At 35.8% G+C, this 23,304-nt stretch overlaps 1 protein-coding gene across 2 annotated transcripts in view; it reads right to left on the bottom strand.

The window, feature by feature from the left end:
* Positions 1–8,817, bottom strand: part of RFX3 (regulatory factor X3) — a gene marked incomplete at both ends in the record, with an annotated part of 249,349 nt that extends 240,532 nt beyond the window's left edge. For both annotated transcript variants that reach the window (XM_079706070.1, XM_079706071.1), the window contains one exon: positions 8,774–8,817. In XM_079706070.1, the coding sequence (XP_079562196.1) occupies positions 8,774–8,817 (44 nt within the window). The remainder of the gene's footprint in view (positions 1–8,773) is intronic.
* Between the last annotated feature and the right edge of the window lie 14,487 nt (positions 8,818–23,304).

Genomic DNA, 23,304 nt, shown 5'->3' with positions numbered 1-23,304 from the left:
GTCAGGTGCTGCTAAATACTTCAACTAAACTCTAACTAACCCTTAAAATAACTCACGAAGTAGTTATTATCCCTCTTTTACAAATAAATAAACTGAGTCAAGAAATTGACTACTTAGAGTAACTTGCCAACAGTCACACAGCTAATAAGTGGAAAATCCATTTTGAATGTTTAATGTATAATAGGTGCTTGATAAGTATTTCTCATCTAAATTAAAGAAAAATAAACAAAGCCAGGACTATCTGGCTTTAAAGTAACTACAACTAACTGCATCAAAATATCTCTCTCACAATTCTTTTTTTATATGCAGCTGAAACTGGAATTACAGCAAACATATCCAATTAACATGAGCAATTCATCACCTTCCTCATCTGCAAAATGGTTTCCAATCAGAAAAGTACTTTCATTTTTTAAAATATCTAATCTTGAGTCCATCTACTGAATCATGAGTTATAATGGTCTTATTATAATGTAAGAATACCAACTGAAAAACAAAGGTATACATTTACATAGTAAAATATTTCTAAAACAAAACCAAAAAGAGAAAAATAGCAAATATCTTTAAATGGCAAAATACGTAGAGTATGAATCACAAATAAAAGTTCATATCCTTATATTATGAAGAAATCTCGAAATTTAAAAGAAGGAAGGAGGAGGAAGAGAAGACACTACCCAGTAGGAAAGTGTGCTAATGATATAAGTGGACAATCAGCAAAAGAAATACAAATGGCTAATATACTTTAAAAAAATATGCCATTAGTTATCAAAGAAAAGCAAATATGAGTGAGATTTTTTTCAACTATCAGACTGGCAAAAATACAAAAAAAATTACAAAGATTGATCACACCTAGTATCAGAGAGCATGCAAAGAAACAAAACACTAAAGTGTTAGTGTTGGAAGTATGAAATGGCATGACCTGTCTAGATGGCAATTTGGTGGTTGATAAAAACACTGAACATGTACCCAGCCTTCTACCCAGCAATTCTATTCCTAAAAACTCATATAAAGAAAATAATTGGATGATGCACAAGGTGTACATACAATAATTAATCATAAACCCAAAATACAGGATACCACCTAAATGTCTAGCTAGAGAGCTGTTTAAGTAGATATGCCAATAAGAATGCATAAAATGTTATTTACTATCATGAAAAGATATGAGTGTCAAACTTAAAAAAAAAATTGGATGACCCAACTTTTAAGAGAAAGTGCATGTATTTTTGTGTTTGTAAGGGAGAGGGAGCGTGCACATATGTGGACAGAAGCACACCCAGGAATGCCAGAGTTAGCACATACATACTCACTGAGAGAAATTCTGAGAAGATGATAATAATAATCTTGTGAGCAGATGTGTAGTAAGCTTTGAGCAGAATGATAATTTTTTTTTACTCCCTTCTTTGTACCTTTCTGGATTTTCTGAATGTTTTAGAGCACATAAATAATTTTTATAATCATAATACAATAAAATTATTGTCATTTAAATGTCAACTGTCATAAGCCTGAGGCTCTGTAAACTTCCAAATGTTATTACTTTTAACATAAAATACTGATTAAAAGGCAGTTAATGTGGACACTGAATGAAAATTTATTTTTATTCCTCTTTCAAATGACAAATTCAAGTCATAAATCCTTCATAGTTGTTTCTATTTACAAATTATTTAAATTTGTAATTTTGTTAAAAATTTCTCTTAAAAAAATAAAAGCAAAGCAGAAATGTTTGTGCTACAAAATGTACTTAGCATAAATGTGCTGTATGTCTTTAAGAAATAATTTGCATATAAAAAGTCCTAGAGACTTAGATTCTATAGCTTCAAAAAATATAGCATCATCTTGGTATGTTAACTTGGGAGTTTATTAACTTATGCTCGTTATTTACAGTATAAGGAGAATATTCTCAATTAGCCATTGGTAACATTATCCACAACTAATCTTGCTTTTCAGTTTAGCCATTGTACCCGGAGTGTAATCAGTTTAGTTATTTGCTTTGTAGCTCTCTCGGCTCTATTTATTTGTATGAAGCCTGTATTCTAGAAAAAGAAATGCTTAAAGTCAATTATTCAACTTGGATAGTGCATGGACAAAGTGCATGGACAAGTGGGCAGCTACTATCCTCAAGGCTGAGTATGAATAACATCAAGATAGACCACTACACCATCCCACCATCCCTTACCTGATGACTTTGGAAACCTTTGGGGTCATTCTGTTGTCACAGTGATTGGGGAGGGGAAGTGGTTCTAATGCCATTTTGGCCCATAGTTGCTAAAACATGCTACAACATAGGATAACCCACCAAGAACTGTCCCATCCACAATGACAAGTGTCCCCTGATGAGAAAGGGACCATGATTTTCTTGTTCAACATTGTATTTCTAGCCTACAACATAGAGGCATTAATAATTTGTTGAAAAAGTCAAAACAACAATTTCTAGCACTTAGTGAGATATAGATAATATAAAATAATGACGATGGACAATGGAGAAACTAGACAGTTTTCTACCTTAACCTGAGACAAGCCTTTGTGGCTGGGCTCCAATATACCTAGGGGAAATCTATGATTAGACATATGTATACCCAAATATGTAGAAAAGCTTAATAGTCCATACCCACATACAAATTATAAGGAGATTATCTTCCATTACAGATATTTAGGTATATGCCTCCTTATATTAGTAAAGATTAGTAATTATGTCAACTCAAGACATGAATACTGGTGCCAACTAACCTCAATCTTGCCTTGGCAACTGGGTGGCCAAGCAGCCTTGTAGTTTAAGAGTATGGGCTCTGGGGCTTCCCTGTGGCGCAGTGGTTGAGAGTCCGCCTGCCGATGCAGGGGACACGGGTTCGTGCCCCGGTCTGGGAAGATCCCACATGCTGCGGAGCGGCTGGGCCCGTGAGCCATGGCCACTGAGCCTGCGCGTCCGGAGCCTGTGCTCCGCAACGGGAGAGGCCACAACAGTGAGAGGCTCGCGTACCGCCAAAAAAAAAAAAAAAGAAAGAAATGGCCACAGCCACTGCAACCTTTAGCAACTACCATCCTGACCAGTAGCAACAATCAACATCGAGGCAAGACCTTCTATGTTCTACCAGCAAAAAGATTATGACTCACTGAAGGCTCAGATAATGGTTAGCATTTTTTAGCAATGAAGTATTTTTTAAAATTAAGGTATGTACATTATTTTTTTTAGACATAATGCTATTGCATACTTAATAGACTACAGAATAGTGTAAACATAACTTCTATATGCACTGAAAAACCAAAAAATTCGTGTGACTCACTTTACTGCAAGGTTCACTTTATTGTAATGGTCTGGAACTGAACCTGCAATATCTCCAAGGCATGCCTGTATCATTTATTAAGCACTACTATGTACCAAGCACTGCATTATGTACTTCACGTATATCCCTTATTTAGTTTTCACAAAGCTGCAAGGCAACAGTTATTATCCTCATATTACATAAGGATATTGAATTAATAAGTGGGTGAACCATGATTTGACCTCAGGTTTGACTAACTCATAAACGCATTAGCTGTTTGCACTGAACCACCCTGCCAAAGGATATAGCTTCATTCTCACATTTTTGACTAATGGCTGCCTTCCTCTTCATTTTTTGTCAAGTATTTTTAAATCGCACATAATAATATGGAATATATATTATCTCTCAGATTAAGGGTACTTTAGTTCTTTCTATAATCCCAAATTTGCAATGTACTTGCAATTTTTATCTTAATTTATCTCTGAAAAATAATATAAGGATCTCCATAAACTACATATGTCACATTTAGTTATAAGAGAATTATATACATATTGCATACATTTCCAAGCAATTAGCAGCTTAATTAGCTAATTAATTAGCTAATTTCCAGCAATTAGCAATTAGCAGCTTCAGCTAAAAGAACCTTCAGTTTGGTAGAGACTTCAAGGATAAAACATATATTTAGTTGAATAGATAACTATTCCAGTCTTAAAGATCTTTATAGAGTATGACATCCCAAATATCCCTCTATTGCCACTCACTTTTAGGGAATATCTGCTTTATGACAAATTAAAATCGTCCTTCCTGTAATTCAAGCTCATTCTACTTAGGTCTGTCTTTCAAGGAGATAACTTAAGGATCTAACATACCTGTCATTTTGTTGCTCTATTGATTTTTAGCTGAAATTCTGTAATAAAAAATAAAGAGAAATACAAGTAAATTTGTAAACAGATTCCCCCCACGCTTCTTGAATCCTTCCTCAGTCCTGCCAATATATCCATTTTTGCTGCCCTTTTCAGTGCCTCTCTAATTGTTCCATGTTCAGAATGAACTGTGGAGAAAACAGTCAAACATTACTAGTTTAGAGTGCTTAGTTTAGTACTCTAAACTAAGAGCTCAATGGCTAAGTTTAAGAAAAGTAATACTCCAGAAAAAAGAATGAAGTTTTGCCATTTGCAACAGCAGTGGGCTTGGAGAGCATTATGCTAAGTGATGTCAGTCAGACAGAGAAAGACAAATACTGTATGATGTCACTCTATGTGGAATCTAAAATATACAACTAGTGAATATAACAAAAAGGAAACAGACTCACAGATACAGAGAACAAACTAGTGGTTACCAGTGGGGAGAGAGAAGGGGAGGGACAAAATGGGGTAAGGGTGTTAAAAGGTACAAACTATTATGTATAAAATAAATAAGCTACAAGAATATATTGTACAACACAGGGCATACAGCCAATATTTTATAACTATAAATGGAGTATAACCTTTAAAAATTGTGAAACATAATGTTGTACACCTGTTACTTATATAATATTGTACATCAACTATATCTCAATAAAAAAGTTTTTAAATAAAAAGTACAAAACTGTTGACACATTAAATGTATATAATGTTATGATTTGAGTCTAACAATTAGTTTTTTTTTTAGCATCTTTATTGGAGTAAAATTGCTTTACAATGGTGTGTTAGTTTCTGCTTTATAACAAAGTGAATCAGCTATACATATACATATATCCCCATATCTCTTCCCTCTTGCATCTCCCTCCCTCCCACCCTCCCTATCCCACCCCTCTAGGTTATCACAAAGCACCAAGCTGAGCTCCCTGTGCTATGTGGCTGCTTCCCACTAGCTATCTGTTTTACATTTGGTAGTGTATATATGTCCATGCCACTCTCTCACTTCACCCCAGCTTACCCTTCCCCCTCCCCAGGTCCTCAAGTCCATTCTCTACATCTGTGTCTTTATTCCTGTCCTGTCCCTAGGTTCTTCAGAATCTTTTCTTTTTAGATTCCATATATATGTGTTATCATATGGTATTTGTTTTTCTCTTTCTGACTTACTTCACTCCATACGACAGACTCTAGGTCCATCCACCTCACTACAAATAACTCAATTTCGTTTCTTTTTATGGCTGAGCAATATTCCGTTGTATATATGTGCCACATCTTCTTTATCCATTCATCTGTCAATGGACACTTAGGTTGCTTCCATAACAATTACTCTTATCTTGAATTTGTGTGATAAACTTTTAACCATTATTAAATTTCATGATGTTTTTGTTGACCACTGATGGAATTTATTTTCTATTTGCAGATATGTAATTTCATAGATTGTTACAATACAATAAGGCTTAAATGCATACTTGGGTAAGGTGAAAACATATTTTGGAATCCATTATTATCAAAGACTCTAGAATTCTATAATATGATGAAGGAACCATTCTGTGACACTATTAGCATTACTCATAAATGCTACTATAATCTAGCATTTTCAAGACTCTATACATAGATAATAGCTTATGAAAATGACTTTTAAGAACAAATATGCTTAACTACCAGCCTTGGGATTATTAAGTACAAGCAATATTTTAAATTGTATAAAAATGGTGATGCTTATTAATGTCACTTTATGACCAAGATATAATATGTTTAATATGAACAGTTTCTATTTTAATTTTTACAAAAACTATATTACTATTTTAAAACCAATTGTCATTGGCCCTGGTAAAAAGCTAGTAACTTGTGTATCCTGCTTACTGTGTTCAGTACATATTCAGTAAGTACTTAGTTGACAAGGAACAGAAGTAAGAAAAATGCCAACAGTCTAATTCTTATTTCTAGATCCACAATGCCAGTAGGACAAGAGGTATACAGCCTTGATTGTCACTTAGGAGGATATAGTTTGCTTCTCTTTAGTCTTTGCACAAAGAAAAATAGTACAGAGCAGTGGCTCTAAAAGCTTACTTCTAATGAAATACTACTCAGAGCCTCAAAAGAAAAAGAGACAAAAATGGACCTGCTCTGCAGCCACCAACATTACCCAAGGCAGCTCCTGAAGAACTTCTTTGATTGGAAAATACAATTTGAAAATTACTAATATAGTGGACAGGAACACTGGATTAAGAGTCACAAGATCTGGGTGCACATGCTAGATCTTCCAACTACTTGCTGTGCAACAGTTTTCAAAGGTGTTTCTTAACCTCTCTTGGACTCGGCTTTCCCATCCATTATATGGTCCCATATAACTGGTCAGGAGGAAAGTTAGATAAGATGCTGTACATACAAAAGAACCTTATAAAGTGTGATCTACGATGTAAATATAAAGTATATTATAAGTAACGGCCCATATGCCATGCAATAAGTAAAAACACTTTTCCCTCCCTACCACTCCCCTTCCCAAGACAACTTACTTATTTCACATATAACAAAGGAGTTTAAGGCTATCAAAATGAAAGCCCAAAAGTCAGATTAAAAGGAAAAACTGGGAAGGGCAGCACATATAGACTTGTTTTCTATGGCTTTTCAGGATAATTCAAGTTAAGTTCATCTCCTACAACTTACCCAAAAGAAGGACTCCACCAAAATATCCACTGGTTTTCTATTTTAAATTTCCACTAACCTTTTTTTTTTTTTTTTTTTTTTTTTTTTTTTTTTTTGCGGTACGCAGGCCTCTCACTGTTGTGGCCTCTCCCGTTGCGGAGCACAGGCTCCGGACGCGCAGGCTCAGCGGCCATGGCTCACGGGCCCAGCCGCTCCGCGGCATGTGGGATCTTCCTGGACCGGGGCACGAACCCGTGTCCCCTGCATCGGCAGGCGGACTCTCAACCACTGCGCCACCAGCGAAGTCCCACTAACCTATTTTTAATAAACATTATTTGCAAGCATTTTTAATTGAAGTACACTATGGACACTCTTTTCTCTAGGCCCACATGAGCTTTCACAATTATTAGGTATGTTATCGATGCCCATACCAGATGCCCTCAATCATGAAAAATGAATGATAAGGAAAAAGAATATCATTCATTTGTTAGATACAGACAACTCATATGATTTAATAAATATGATAAAGCTGCAAAACTTCCTAGGAAAACTATTTGAAAGAGTTGGCACTGAGTCTCTTTAAATATACTATCAGTGATAAAGATTATAGCTCTTTAAATTATAACGCCTATATATAAATGCATAGTTTTTGTTATAAATCATGTTACAAAGGTCTTAGACATAAAACTATTTACTTTATCTTTCCTGCAACCTTATATCCATAAAAAATTTTGAAAAGTGGTTAGGGGAATTTTTGGTACACCCTTTGGTGGACTTTTATAAAACCACAGGTTTGAAATGGAGGAAATAGCTCCAGCTTATTTCTCTTGAGTCTTGGTTAAGTCTCTTAACCAGCAAATTGTATGGTTATCGTCCCACAGAAGCTGAAGACTGAAGAAATGTTAAAAGAGCAATGTTTTACCACCTTGAATGGGCTGCATTTCAGTTGCATTCCAACTGTGTGGGAAGGTAAGAAAGTAATTCAATTCGGGTACAAGCATAATCTCAAAGACCAATGATAATGAACAGCTTACATGTACTCAGACTCTATGCCTATCCCTCTGATGCCCCTCCCACTACCACCTCTGCACTTTTCACCTTTCTGAATGCCAACGGAAAGCCTCTTTAAAGTACTGCTGTAGTGGAAGCAGAAGTTCACACACCAAACTGCTGCACCTTCTTACATAACCAACCCATTATTGAGTAGGGGAATTATGACATCAGCAGTATGTTAGCCAATTACTCTACTCAATAGTTAGTACCCACTGATTCTCACACTCCCATGTCATTGGCTGAATTTCCTAAGGATAGATGCTATATTTTACTATCTTTAATTTGAACTAATTCTGATACAGGATTGATGCTTGGTAATCTATGAAACAACTATGGATATGAATGTGGCATATGCACTTAGCTGAGTGCCATTTTAGAATGCCAAAGTCAGGCATCATGCAGGGTGACACAAGAGTACCAAAGGGACAGCAAAAGATTAACATGAGGTTCATATTTGTTTTCATTAGACCACCCTGAGAAGTGCCTAGAAATTTCACATTATAGGAGCCTCAATGCCCTTTCACACTATTTCCTGCACTAGCTGCTAGTACTTTTCAATGCGGCATGGCTTTAATACTACTTCGGGTGGGCTGGGGAGGTGGATAGGAAGGAGGCGTTCTCTTGAGGTTTTTATAGCCCCACAGACAGCTAATAAGCTATCTGAAGCATTTAAAAATATTAACTGTAAATGTATAATATGAGGAACAGCTCCAATACTTTGTCTTAAACATATACAAGTAGTAAAAGAAAAGTTCCTTACCATATTAGCTATTGTCAACCATTAAGAAAGGAAAAACCTATCTCAAAATCTCACATTTTAAAAAGTTATTGAAAAAATTCAGACATGAGACCCCATATTTGACATATTAAAATACTCTATGTTTTGTGTACATTCATAATTTATAGAGAACATGGATCAATTACCTCATATTCTTTCCATGAGCCAAACTCAATGTATTCTCTACCATAAAATGCCAGAATGACCAAGTGGCCTAAAATGTTAAAAGCAAGAAGAATTAGGTTAACATTAAAAATGAATTCTTTGATATCTAGAAGATATATGATTATTTTAAATTATTGAATTTGTGGATAAATACTAATTACCATACAAATGAATTATTTTTAAAGTATTTCTTTGCGCAACTATATTTTTTAAAGTTTCCTATTTAGTCAAAAAAAAAATGTTATATTGATTTTACAGAAAAGGAGAGAGAACTTTTACTTTTCAAAGAAGTAGAATTCAAGTAAACATATTAATCTAATAATCAGGAAAATTTAAGTGAGGGAAAATAAGAGAAGAATTCTTTGAAAAAACCTGTGCTTTTAAATTGTGAAGATGAGAGACCAGCCAGTTCTGAGAACAGCCTGATATAGAGAAGCAAAAGTGAGAATGGATTAGCAGCTGACATACCTTTGCTCATTCCTTAAAAATAATTAAATAAGATTTATTTCTTAAAAATAAACAAGCAGAAACAACATACAAACAGGTCACAAACCGGAGAAATTAATAAGACATACATGATTATTCAGTTTTATGGAAATTTTAAAAAGAAATCTTTGGTTCAGAGACGAATGGGCAACGTTATTTTAAAACTAATGATTTTTACTGGCTAATAAATTAAATTTAGGGTAACACTTATATATAAAAATGTAATTAAGTATATTGTTTATATATGTTCATACCGTTTTTGCCCTAAATTTGGCCCATGATGTCAGAGATAAATTTAGTACAAAGTATTCTGATAATTTAGTCAACTGTAAACAGCATCATAGCTGCCTGGCGTGATTTAGTTTTGTTTGTTTTCTTTTTTTCTTTAAAGGTAAAGGTGACATTAAGTGACAGTTGCCATAAATTTTTATGTCGGTCCATTAAACTCAGAAAAATAACAAAGCAAACAGGCACAGCTGAGTATATATGAACAGGGAACAGTCTAAATACACATTTTTGGGGTGACTTGAACATGACAAGACAAGGATCACTAAAGTAATCACAGGTGTTTGCTGTGTATTTAGGCGATTACAAGTCAGATACAGCAAAAATGCAATAATCTACACTAATTAACACACCAGAGTTCTCAGAAAGAACTCGGCAATTTTAACCCTATTATCAGATTTTCCTGTTACCTTATTATCATTATGACATATATTTTCTGACATGAGGTATTATTGTACATATTTATTATAAATTAAGTGACTAAATACTTCAAAACAACTTTGAGCAAAATGACTATGAGTTATACATACCCATAATCAGATGTTCCTAAGATAATTCTACCAAGTCCTTTAGCCTGGATTCTTTTCTCCAACCACCCTCACCTGTACTTAAATTGAGTGAATATCAAGTAAGAAAATTCAAGCTAATCTACAGTTATCTGTGTCCTCTACTCCTCTCCAAACAGGTTACAAGAAATCTCCTCTATGAAGACATCTTTCGCCACCTCATTCTGAAACTAACACAATTGCTCGGGATCTCTTCATGTCTTGAATTATTACAAGTTTCTCAGACTCCATATCAGATCACTAATAATACAAATTGTCTTTGCCATTAATCATTTTAACTTTAAGATCCAATTCTTTTCCTAAAGCCTGTTCTCATATAATATTATTCAATTATTTATTTAAAAAAGAATTGCAACTATGCTAGGCGCCACACATACAAATATTAAATATACATGGTCCACACACACAAGTACCTCACTCACTACCATGCCAATCACAGCAAGATGCACCCTCCCTCAAAACTCTACACTGGCCCCACAAGAACTTATTTTCTTGTTTCTTTCTATATTCTACAATGACTTTCTTCTCATCTCTGGCACAAATAATCCAAGTATCTTCATCTTGCCCTTCAACATTTACTGACTCACTACTATGTGCTTGGCAATATGCGAGAAGTTGATTAGGTATTCAATGCCAAGTAAAACACAGTTTTTTGTATTCAGGTCCCACCTCATCTGCTCCCACATACTATGCTAACTCTCTCAGTGGCTTTATAATTCTCCTGGTATTCATTTTTTTCACGCTCATTTTCTCATACTCCACAACTAATAGCAAACAAATCCTGCTGATATGTCACCCATGTCAGATGATCCCTTCCAGCACCATCCTGAGACCCAGGCAAAAAGAGTCACTGCGCTGGGCCTTACACTTTAGAGAACCCACTTTGGCCCCCTAGCCAGGTACTTCTTCTTGAAGTGAGAAGTCTGCAGAGTCCAGGGCGTGCTCTCTGACTCCTCAGCACTCTACCACAGCAGATTCCCAGGATCCCAAATTTATATACAGAGCCCTGAAGTGTCGTCCCCAGGGCAGACAGAGATGCAGGCAAACCCACCTCTAGGCCCAAGGGGCAGTCAAGAGATAGCTTGCAAGGGGTGAGGAAAGGTTGCCTGGGAAATAGGCATGTGGACATGCTATGGCAAAGAACCTAGGATATGGGCAAAAGGAGGTAGACTACAGGAGAAGAACAAGGTGACAGAAGGCCAATTCTCCTTTGTCCACTATATTCTAGAACAGAACTCCTAAAAAAGTCTGTAAATTCTAAATTTTTTTATTTTTTATTTTTATTTATTTATTTATTTTTTGCGGTACGCGGGCCTCTCACTGCTGTGGCCTCTCCCGTTGTGGAGCACAGGCTCAGGACGCGCAGGCTCAGCGGCCATGGCTCACGGGCCCAGCCGCTCCGCGGCATGTGGGATCTTCCCAGACGGGGGCACAAACCCATGTCTCCTGCATCGGCAGGCGGACTCTCAACCACTGCGCCACCAGGGAAGCCCCAAAAATCTGTAAATTCTAAATGATCATCCACCTCATTACAAAGCTGTATCAGTCAAATTAGGAGGTAGAGCACATTTTATTTAACAGTTAACTGATTTGTAGCATTTAAATATTCAGAAATATAATGAGTGAACTTTCATTTGTACTCTTGCACCCATTAGTGTTAAGGATGGGCCTGGTTTCTACATCCTATTTCTACTTATGGTTCACCAGCTTCAATCTTCATTATAGTGCATCAAATATTATTATAAAAGTAGTGGCAGTAGAAGTAGTAGTAGCAAAAGTAGCATTGATAATACCTCTCACTGAAGGTCCTAGCATAGTACCGGGCACCTAACCGTTACTAAACTCTTTCATGCCTTTGTGTTACTTACAACCCAACTAGCTAGTTATCTTCATCTTATCCATGAGCTGAAAATAAAAGAGTGGCAGAAGAAGGATCTTAACCAAAGTCTTTCTGAATTAGTAGCCCAGTTTCTTCACCCTATCCTTCCTTTCTGATGATTAAAACAGGTTTACCTGGCTTCAGACCACTCCCTGCTAATCTACACAGATCTGCCAGATTAATCTCCGTAAAATACCTCTTTCACCTTAACATTTGATCCAGTTTTTAAAATATACACTACTGGTTATGCTCTATCCAGTTAAGTTCCAAATTCTTAGCCTGATTTTTCTTTCAACCCCATCTGCTTCATTATTTCCTTAAAAAACTCTTCAAATTCTTCACACCAAAATCATACCTTGCCTCTACCTCCCACATGCTTAACCCCTTTTCCACATCCCTCAGCCACTACACCTCCCTAAAAACTTTTAAGATCCATCTCATGCTTTACCTCCTCCCTAAAGACTTCTCTAACTACTCAAGCCCAGAATCTTTTCCTATCCCCAATTTTCTATATTCGCATAATACTGAAAGTCTCTGATCGCTCAACAAGTAAGTAAGCTATGAACTTAGCAGGGTGTCAGCCACAAAGGATATGACATACCTTATGACTTCACGTCACCTTATGGAGTTCCTCTTGTTGGAAGACACCATAGGGGAAACTGGTAAAGTGGCTCTAAAGACAAAGCACCTGGGTGATAATCCACCTTCATCATATATTAGCACAGACTTTGCTGTTGAACTTGTACAGTAAAGTCACTACCAGCAGTTCATTTATGATTAGCAGACTTTTTGGTCCCTGAGCCCATTTCGATCTTAAATTTTTTGAGAACACCAAAGAACTTTTGTTTATTATTATTACTGGGTTCAACTTTATAATAATAATTTAATATGTTATTAAATTTAATAACTTAATATTATTAAATTTAATATTAAATTATTATTAAATAACATAATTTAATAATTATTTAATAATAATAATTATTATTATTATTATGTGTATTATATCTAGTTGTGCAATGGCATATATTCAACGGCCAGCTTTCCCTCCTTTACCCTCAAAAATGCCAAATTTGTAGTTTCAACTCATTTCCATGATGTAAATACTCCCAATGTGGCTGGTTTCAAGCTAGCAATGTGACATCTGAATAAAGATTTAAGAAAAGATTAACAATAATGGCTCTCTCCAGCTGGTAAGAACGGGCTTCAGTAGGTCACTACTTATATCTATCCATTTACCATATTAGAAAACAAAATGGAAGGAGAAAGTCCAAGATGATGGCATAGAAAGATCCTAAACTCACCTCCTCCCATGGATAAACCAATGCTACAGCTACATATGGAACAATTCCCTATGAAAAAGACCTAAAAATTAGCCAAACAACTTCTGCACAGCAAACAGTAAAAAGGCCACATCAAGACAGATAGCAGAGGCAGTCTCACCAAGAACCTCATCACAGTGTGGCAACCCACAACTGGGAGGGATGTCACAAATTCAGAGCCTCTCCCTGAAGAGCGAGGGGTTCATGCCCTGTACCAGGCACACCAACCCTTAGGACCTGCAACAAAGAGACAAGCCTCCAAAACATCTGGCTTTGAAAACAATGAGGCTCACATCCAGGAGACCCATAGGGCTGCAGGGAGCTGAGATACTTCCCTTAAGGGGCTTGAGTGCAGATTCACTCACCCTGGACACAGGCACAAAAGCAGCAGTATGAAAATGCCTAGACTACATGTGAAGAAGATTCATTTGCTAGTCTTAAAGCAACCACCAGAGGGACAGAGGCCTGCTGGAACTCTCTAGGGGGGCGGAGGAGCTGGTTGGTTTTCTGCTCTCCCTCTACCGTGATAATGCTAGCAGGTATGCCCTGACCCTGTGCTCTCCTGCGGCCCTGCAAAAGCTGGTGGGCACACCCCAGCCCTGAGCTCTCCTGCTGCCTCATTAAAGCTGGCAGGCATGGGCAGTATACACAGGGGACACTCCTTGATCATCTATCTGGCTCTGGTGGCCAAGGGGCTTGCATTCTTGGGTCCCACAGGACTGTAACAATAGGAAAGCCAGTTGTGGCAGGCTACCATCCCCAAGGCACCAAGAGACAGCAGACTGAAACATACCCCAGATCTTTCAGTGAAAAAGGACAATTTACTTGTCCTATAGTTTTATCTTGAGGGGCAGAATTGAGGCTTGCTACACAGAGCTAGAGACTACAAAACTGCTCTTAGGGAACACAGGCTGGGAAACACCATGTTTGTACTGTCCCTTGGCCGTGCTACAGCTCTCTACTACCTCACAGAAAACAGCTTATACACATGACTGAAGCCCCAATTTTTGCAACTTTTGCCCAAAAGACACCTCCAAGTCTCCAGCAGGGTTTATGATTGCAGTCCCACAGGACTGTATCTATTTGCATCCTTTAAAAGCTCTCTGAGGGTCTGGCTTCCCATCAGCCTGAAGCAAGGTACTGACTGAGATACTTCCCTTTGGAACAGTGATAGATAATGGGTACACTGTCAACAACTGGGAACTATCAGGAATAAATCAGGCTGCTTGGACAATCACAAAGGTTCAATAGACAACCAAGACCTAGGGTGAGGTTGAAAGACATGGTTCCTCTCCTAACACAACGCCACTCCTTCAAGACTGGGAAGGTAGCTGTTTCACCTAATATACAGAAACAAACACAGAGTCGAGCATAATGAGGACACAGAGGAACATGTTCGAAAGGAAAGAACAATATAAAACCTCAAAAAAAAAAACCTTAATGAAATGGAGATAAGTAATTTGCTTGATAAAGAGTAAAAGATAGGGGCTTCCCTGGTGGCGCAGTGGTTGAGAGTCCACCTGCCGATGCAGGGGACACGGGTTCGTGCCCCGGTCCGGGAAGATCCCACATGCCACAGAGCAGCTAGGCCCGTCAGCCATGGCCGCTGAGCCTGTGCATCCGGAGCCTGTGCGCTGCAACGGGAGAGGCCACAACAGTGAGAGGCCCGCATACCGCAAAAAAAAAAAAAAAAAAAAAAAAAAAAAAAAAAAAAGAGTAAAAGATAATGGTCATAAAGATGTCCACTGAACTTGGGAGAAGAATGGATAAACACATTGAGAACTTCAACAAAGAGATGGAAAATATAAGAAAATACCTAACAGAAGTCAAAGAGCTGAAGAATAGGATAACTGAACTGAAAAATATACTAGAGGGGTTCAAACAGACTAGGTGAAGCAAAGAATGAATGAGTGATCTAGAAGAAAGGGCAGTGGAACTCACACAGAACAATAAAAAGGAAAAAGAATTTCAAAAAGTGAAAATAGCTTACGGGACCAATGGGACAACATCAGACTACCATTTGCATTATAGGGATCCCAGAAGGAGAAGAGAGAAAGAGGCAGAAAACTTATATGAAAAAAAAAAAAAGAAGGAAAAAAACTTCCTTAACCTGGGGAAGGAATCAGAAATCCAGGTCCAAGAAGCCTAGAGTTCCAAAAAAGTTGAACCCAAAAAGATCCACACCAAGACACATTACAATTAAAATGTCAAAAGTTAAAGAGGAAATCTTAAAAGCAGCAAGAGAAAAACAACTTGTTATGTACAAGAGAACCCGCATAAGACTATCGGCACATTTTCAGCAGAAACTCTGCAGACCAGGAGTAGCACAATATATTTAAAGTGCTGAAAGAAAAAAACTTCCAACCAAGAATACTCTGTGTGGCAAGATCACTATTCAGAATTGAAGAAGAAATGTTTTCCAGACAAGTGAAAGCTAAAGGAGTTTATCACCACTAAACCAGCCTTCCAAGGAATGTTAAACAGACTGAAAAAAAGGGCGTTAATTAGTAACAACAACAACAACAAAAACATATGAAAGTATAATTCTCACTGGTAAAGGTAAATCTATTATAAAGGTAGTGGATTAATCACTTATAAAGCTAATATGAAGATTAAAAGACAAACAAAAGCAAAAATAAATATAAGTATAATAATCTGGTAAGAGGAACACAAAATAAAAAGATGTAAAATGTGCCATCAAAAACATAAAATGTGGGGGACAGGGTAAAAAATGTAGTTTTAAAATTCATTCAAACTTAAAGTTTTTATGAACTTAAAATAGAATGTTATTTACATAGGCTGTTATTTGTGAGCCTCATACTAGCCACAAAGCAAAAGCCTATGGTAGATACCAAAAAATAATGAGAAAGGAATCTAAACAAAACACTAAAGAAAGTCATCAAACCTCAAGAGAGAAGAAAGCAAGAGAAAAAGAAAGGAACAGAGAAGAACTACAAAACAGCTATAAAATAATTAACAGGAAGGCAGTAAGTATGTACCTATTAATAACTACTTAAAATGTAAATAAACTAAATGCTCCAGTCAAAAGACAAAGAGTGGCTGAATGGGTACATAAACAAGACCCATCTATCTGCTGCCTAGAAGAGACTCACTTCAGATATAAGGACACACACACAAAGAAAGTGAAGGGATGGAAAAAGATATTCCATACAAATGGAAACCAAAAGAAAGCTGGGACAGCTATACTTACACCAGAAAAAAACAGACTTTAAAACAGCTACTACAATAAAAGAAGGGCATTGGATAATGATAAAGGGGTCAATCCAAAGAGAAGACATAATATTTGTAAATATATATGCGCCCAACATAAGAGCACCAAAATACAACACGAATATTAACAGACCTAAAGGGTGAAAGTGATGGAAATACAATAATAGTGCAGAACCCTCATAACCCACTTACATAAATGAATACTTCCATCCACACAGAAAATCAATAAATATTACAGGAAGAAAACTGGAAAAATCATAAATATGTGAAGATTAAACACCATGATACTAAACAACCAATGGGTCAATGAAGAAATCAAAAGAGAAATCAAAAAATACCTTGAGACATTTGTATATTTTGGAGATTAATCCTTTGTTGTTTCTTTCGCAAATATTTTCTCCCACTCTCAGGGTTATCTTTTTGTTTTGTTCATGGTTTCCTTTGTTGTGCAAAAGCTGTAATTTTAATTAAGTCCCATTTGTTTATTTTTAAAACAATCCAATTAAAAAATGGGCAGAAGACCTAAATAGACATTTCGCCAAGGAAGACATACAGATGGGCAAGAGGCACATGAAAAGATGCTCAACATCACTAATAATTAGAGAAATGCAAATCAAAACTACAATGACGTATCACCTCACACCAGTCAGAATGGCCATTATCAAAAAATCTAGAAACAATAAACACTGGAAAAGGTGTGGGGAAAAGGGAACCCTCCTGCACTGTTGGTGGGAATGTAAATTGATACAGACACTATGGAAAACAGTATGGAGGGTCCTTAAAAAACTAAAAATAGAACTACCATATGACCCAGCAATCCCATTACTGGGCATATACCCTGAGAAAACCATAATTCAAAGAGTCATGTATCACAATGTTCATTGAAGCACTATTTACAATAGCCAGGACATGAAACCAACCTAAATGTCCATCAACAGATGAATGGATAAAGAAGATGTGGCAAATATATACAATGGAATATTACTCAGCCATAAAAAGAAACAAAATTGAGTTATTTGCAGTGAGGTGGACGGACCTAGAGTCTGTCATACAGAGTGAAGTATGTCAGAAAGAGAAAAACAAATACTGTATGCTAATGCATATATATGGAATCTGAAAAAAAAAAAAGGTACTGATGAACCTAGTTGCAGGGCAGGAATAAACATGTAGACATAGAGAATGGACTTGAGGACACGGGGTGGGAGGGGGAAGCTGGGGCGAAGTGAGAGTAGCATTGACATATATACACTACCGAATGTAAAATAGTTAGCTAGTGGGAAGCAGCAGCATAGCACAGGGAGATCAGCTTGGTGCTTTACAATGCTTTACAATGACCTAGAGGGGTGGGATAGGGAGGATGGAAGGGAGGCTCAAGAGGGAGGGGATATGGGGACATATGTATGCATATGGCTGATTCACTTTGGTGTACAACAGAAACTAACACAGTATTGTGAAGCAATTATACTCCAATAAAGATCTATTTTTAAAAATCTAAAAACAAAAATACCTTGAGACAAAAAAAAATTGAAACACAACTTACCAAAATATATGGGATGCAGCAAAAGCAGTTCTAAGAGGAATGTATGGTGATACAAGTCTAGCTCAAGAAAAAAGAAAAATTTCAAACAAGCTAACTTTACACCTAAAAGAACTAGAAAAAGAAGAACAAACAAAGCCCAGAGTGAGTTGAAAGAAGGAAATAACAATGATCAGAGAAGAAATAACCAAAATAGAAGCTAAAAAGACAGTAAAAGAGATTGATGAAACTAAAAACTGGTTCTTTGAAAAAATAACCAAAATTGACAAACCATTAGCTGAATTCTCTTTACCAAGAAAGATAAAGAGGGCTCACAACTGAAGAGCCCGCCTGCCGCAACCAAATAACTGAATAAATATTTTTTTAAAAAGAGACAGCTTAAATAAATTGAATCAGAAATAAAAGAGGAAATGATACAACTGATAAACAGAAATACAAAGAATCATAAGAGACTACTAAGAACAATTATATGTCAATAAACTGGACAACCTAGAAGAAATGGATAAATTCCTTGAAACATAGAATCTTCCAAGACTGAATCAGGAAGAAATAAAAAATCTGAATAGACCTATTTCTAGTAAGAAGATTGAATCAGTAATAAAAAATCCCCCAACAAACAAAAGTCCAGGACTAGATGGCTTCTGTGCTGAATTCGATCAATCATTTAAAGAAGATTCAATAACTATCTTCCTCAAACTCTTTACAAAAACTTAAGAAAAACCCTTCCAAACTCATTTCACAAGGCCAATATTATCCTGATACCAAAACCAAACAAAGACACAACAAAAAAAGAAAATTATAAGCCAATATTCCTGATGAAGATAGATGCAAAAATCCTCAACCAAATTTACCAAAACGAATTCAGCAATACATTAAAAAGATCATACACCACTATCAAGTGGGATTCCAGGGATGCAAGGATGGTTCAACTTCTGAAAATCAATCAACGTGATACACCACGTTAACAAAATGAAGGATAAAAATCATATGAATATCTCAATAGATGCAGAAGAAAGCTTTCGACAATATTTAACATCCATTTAGGATAAAAAAACTCTCAACAAGGTTGTACAGAAGAAGTGTATCTCAACATAATAAAAGCCATATATATCAAGCCTACAGCTAAAATCACACTCGGGGGGAAAAGCTGAAAGCTTTTCCTCTAATGAACAAGACAAGGATGCCCACTCTCACCACTTTTATTCAACATAGTATTAGAAGTCCTAGCCAGAGCAATTAAGGCAAGAAAAAAATAAATAAAAGTCATCCAAGTTGAAAAGGAAGAAGTAAAACTGTCATTATTTGAGGACAGCATGATATATATATATGGTCTAAAGACTCCACCAAAACATTGTTATAATTTTTAAAAGAATTCAGTAAAGTGGCAGGGTACAAAATCAACACACAAAAATGTGCTGCCTTTCCATACATTAACAGTGAGCTATCTGAAAGAAAATTAAGGAAACAAAAACTTTACAATTGCATTAAGAAGAATAAAATACCTAGGAATAAATTCAAGAAAGGAACTGAAAGGCCTGTACACTGATAACTATCAATATAAGATATTGATGAAAGAAGTTGAATGAAGTACAAATAAATGGAAGGATATTTCATGCTAACAGATTAGAAGAAATAATATTGTTAAAATGTCCATATTACCTAAAGCAATGTACAGATTCAATGCAATCCCTATCAAAATACCAAAGGCATTTCTCGCAGAAACAGAACAATCTGAAAATTTGTATGAAACCACAAAAGACCCTGAATAGCCAAAGCAATCTACAGAAAGAAGACCAAAGCTGGAGGCATCATGCTCCCTGATTTCAAATGATATTAAAAAGCCATAGTAATCCAAACAGTATGGTATTGGCATAAAAACAAACATATTGTTTAATGGAACAGAATAGAGAGCCCAGAAACAAACCCACCCACATATAATTAACTTACAACAAAGGATGCAAGAATATACAGTGGGGAAAGGACAGTCTCTTTAATAAACTGTGCTGGGAAATCTGGACAGCCACATGCAAAAGAACAAAAACTAGACTACTATCTTATACCATACATAAATATTAACTCAAAATGGATTAAAAACTTAAATGTAGACCTGAAACCATAAAACTTTTAGAAGAAAACATGGACAATACGTTCCTTGACATCAGCCTTGGTGATGATTTTTTGGATCTGACTCCAAAAGCAAAGGCAACAAAAGCACAAATAAGCAAGAGGGACTATATAAACAAGATGGATTCTGCACAGCAAAGGAAACCATCAACAAAACGAAAAGGCAACCTACAGAATGGGAGAAAATATTTGTAAATCATATATCCAATAAGGGGTTAATGTGCAAAATATATAAACCACTCATACAACTCAACAGCTTAAAAAAAACAAACAAACCCATAAAACAATCAATCCAATGTTAAAATGGGCAGAGGTTGAATATACATTTTTCCAAAGAAGACATACAGATGGCCAACAGGCACATGAAAAGATGCTCAACATTGCTAATCATCAGGGAAATGCAAATAAAACCCACAGTGAGATATCACCTCACACCTGTTAGAATGTCTATTACCAAAAAGACAAGAAATAACAACTGTTGGCAAGGATGTGGAGGAAAGTGAACTCTTATGTCCTCTTAGTGGGAATGTAAATGGGTGCAGCCACTATAAAAAACAGTATGGAGGTTCCTCAAAAAATTAAAAATAGAACTACCATATGATGCAACAATTCTACTTCTGAGTATTTAATCTGAGTAAAACAAAAACACTAATTTGAAAAGATATACGCACTCTATTTTTATTGCAGCGTTATTTACAATAGCCAAGATATAGAAACAACCTAAGTGTCCATCAGTGGATGAATGGATAAAGAAATGTTGTATGTATAAACAGTGGAATACTACTTGCCCATAAAAAAGAATGAAATCTTGCCATTTGCAAGAACATGGATGGACCTTGAGGGTATTATGCTAAGTGAAATAAATCTGACAGAGAAAGAGACATACTGTATGACCGCATATGTGGAATCTAAAAAACAAAACAAATGAACAAGCAAAACTCATACAAAAAACAGGATGGTTGGTTGCCAAAGGGGAGGGGTATTGGAGGTGGACAAATGGGTGAAGTGGTCAAGAGGTACAAACTTGCAATTAAAGAATAAATAAGTCATGGGAATGTAATGTACAAATGGTGACTATAGTCAATAATGTGGTAGTGCATATTTGAAGGCTGCCAAGAGAGTAAATCTTAAAAGTTCTCATCAAAAGGAGAAAAAAGGAAAAAATTTTTGTAACTTTGTATGGGACAGATGGTAACCAGACTTACTGTCCTGATAATTTTGCAGTATATACAAATATCAAATCATTATATTGTACACCTAAAACTAATATGTTAGTTGTCAATTATATGTGAACAAATAATGTAATAAATATTTACTAATTTGAAAATGACAGAAATAAAACCACTGAATCTTATAATAGTCATAATTTTATGAAATATATCTAAATTTTCCAAGAAAAAACAATTTTATGAGAAGAGTGGCACCGTTTTACAGTTGAAACTTCTTTAACGTATTGATTAATAGAAAACAATTGGCTTCTCAGGTCTACTTTGGCACTCAATTTGCTGTTTTGGTTGAAATATATGAAGTAAATGCAGCCTCACCTAGATACTTAGTTGAAAAGGAAGGACTTCCTGGTGACCCCTGGGGTCCTCCACTCACACTTCGAGCAGCATTCATATACAGTATACATTATGCACAGAAGGCCCTAGTGCGAAAAGACCCTACCAATAGTAAGAGTCTGGACTAGTTTGGTAGTTTAATTAGTTTTTCTCACCTAGCAATTATCTCAATATAAAGAATTCTAACTTTAGACTGCACTGAAAAGAAACTTTATGCTATTTTGTGTGTGTATTTACATACATATATGTATGTAAATATATATGCACACATATTATATTTCCCAATTCAACAACTCAAAGTGCTAAGAATATCAAGGAAAAAATGATAACTATAAAGTAAAAAATTCATTTGCAGGAGAAAAAATTTTATGCAGAGAGTATTTATGAAGCTCATGTATGAATCTTCACTGAGCTGGACATAATCTTCAATTAAGCATAAAAGGTAAAATTATCTTCTACATTTTCACAAGTGGACAATGGTAGCATATGTACAAGATGATAAATTAGAGTTACATATTCACTGATTTTTAAAAAATAGCTTCTGTGAGAAGAGAATTATATTTTGGTTAACTCTTAAATTTTAGATTTCCCAATTTAATGTTTTTAGCAATACTTCTTCAAACTGATATTGTTAAACAGTTTAACAATATAAGCACATAAGTCATACTCAAGAAAAAATTTGTTAATTTAAAATTTACAGAACTACAGGTAATAGCCCATGGTTTTATCTGACAAACTATATTCTTAACAGTAAGTGCTATTTTCCCTTGGCTCTAAGTATCACTGTAGCCTGGTATTCTTTTCCCTTTTAAAAATATCAAGGCAAAGTTAAGTATGTTCTGTACCTCCTCCTTTACTTAAGCTTAGGCTGGAATTACCTTCTTCAAAGAACTGAAATAGGATAGCTATTGCCTAAACCAGTTTAATCCCACTAGCTACTTCAAACTATTATATTTCAAACCACATCTATTCTTTTGTAAATATTATCTTCTCATTAAATTAAATGCCTTTGTGATCCCTTTAGCAACAACAGTATATATTAAAATTTAAACTATATTTTTGTAAGTCAAGGGTGAGCATACTGAACATTTTTTCAAGGGCAGGCCAAAAAGTACCAAAGGTAATCAGATTTTTATGGGACTCCACTGTTGCTCTACTTTTCAGCAGAAGCTACTGATACTCATTTTCGGTTTTCTTTTATCAACAGTGTTAGGTGCTAACACAAGGCTGGGCAGTTTACTCACTTCTGCTCTTACAGTTTTTTACATGGAAGAAAAATTTGGAGAGAGGTCAAATGTTTAAATAATATAAGGATCACCATACATATTTACTAAAATAAATAAATTTGCCTTCTTTATATTCTGCCCTTTGTCAGGGTAATTAGTATTTCATCTGTTTTAGTGTATATTTCTCTTATCAATTATTGCTCTGTAATCTTTAAAGATCCTGCCCCAATATTTGAATCTGTGAACAAGAGGGATTACTTTAGAAGTTTACTCTAAAGAATTCCTTCTAATACTGAA

This window comes from Hyperoodon ampullatus (assembly GCF_949752795.1).
Source record: "Hyperoodon ampullatus genome assembly, chromosome: 6".
Taxonomy (NCBI): domain Eukaryota; kingdom Metazoa; phylum Chordata; class Mammalia; order Artiodactyla; family Ziphiidae; genus Hyperoodon; species Hyperoodon ampullatus.
The sequence above is the reverse complement of the archived record's forward strand: the minus strand, read 5'-3'. Positions and strand labels throughout refer to the sequence as shown.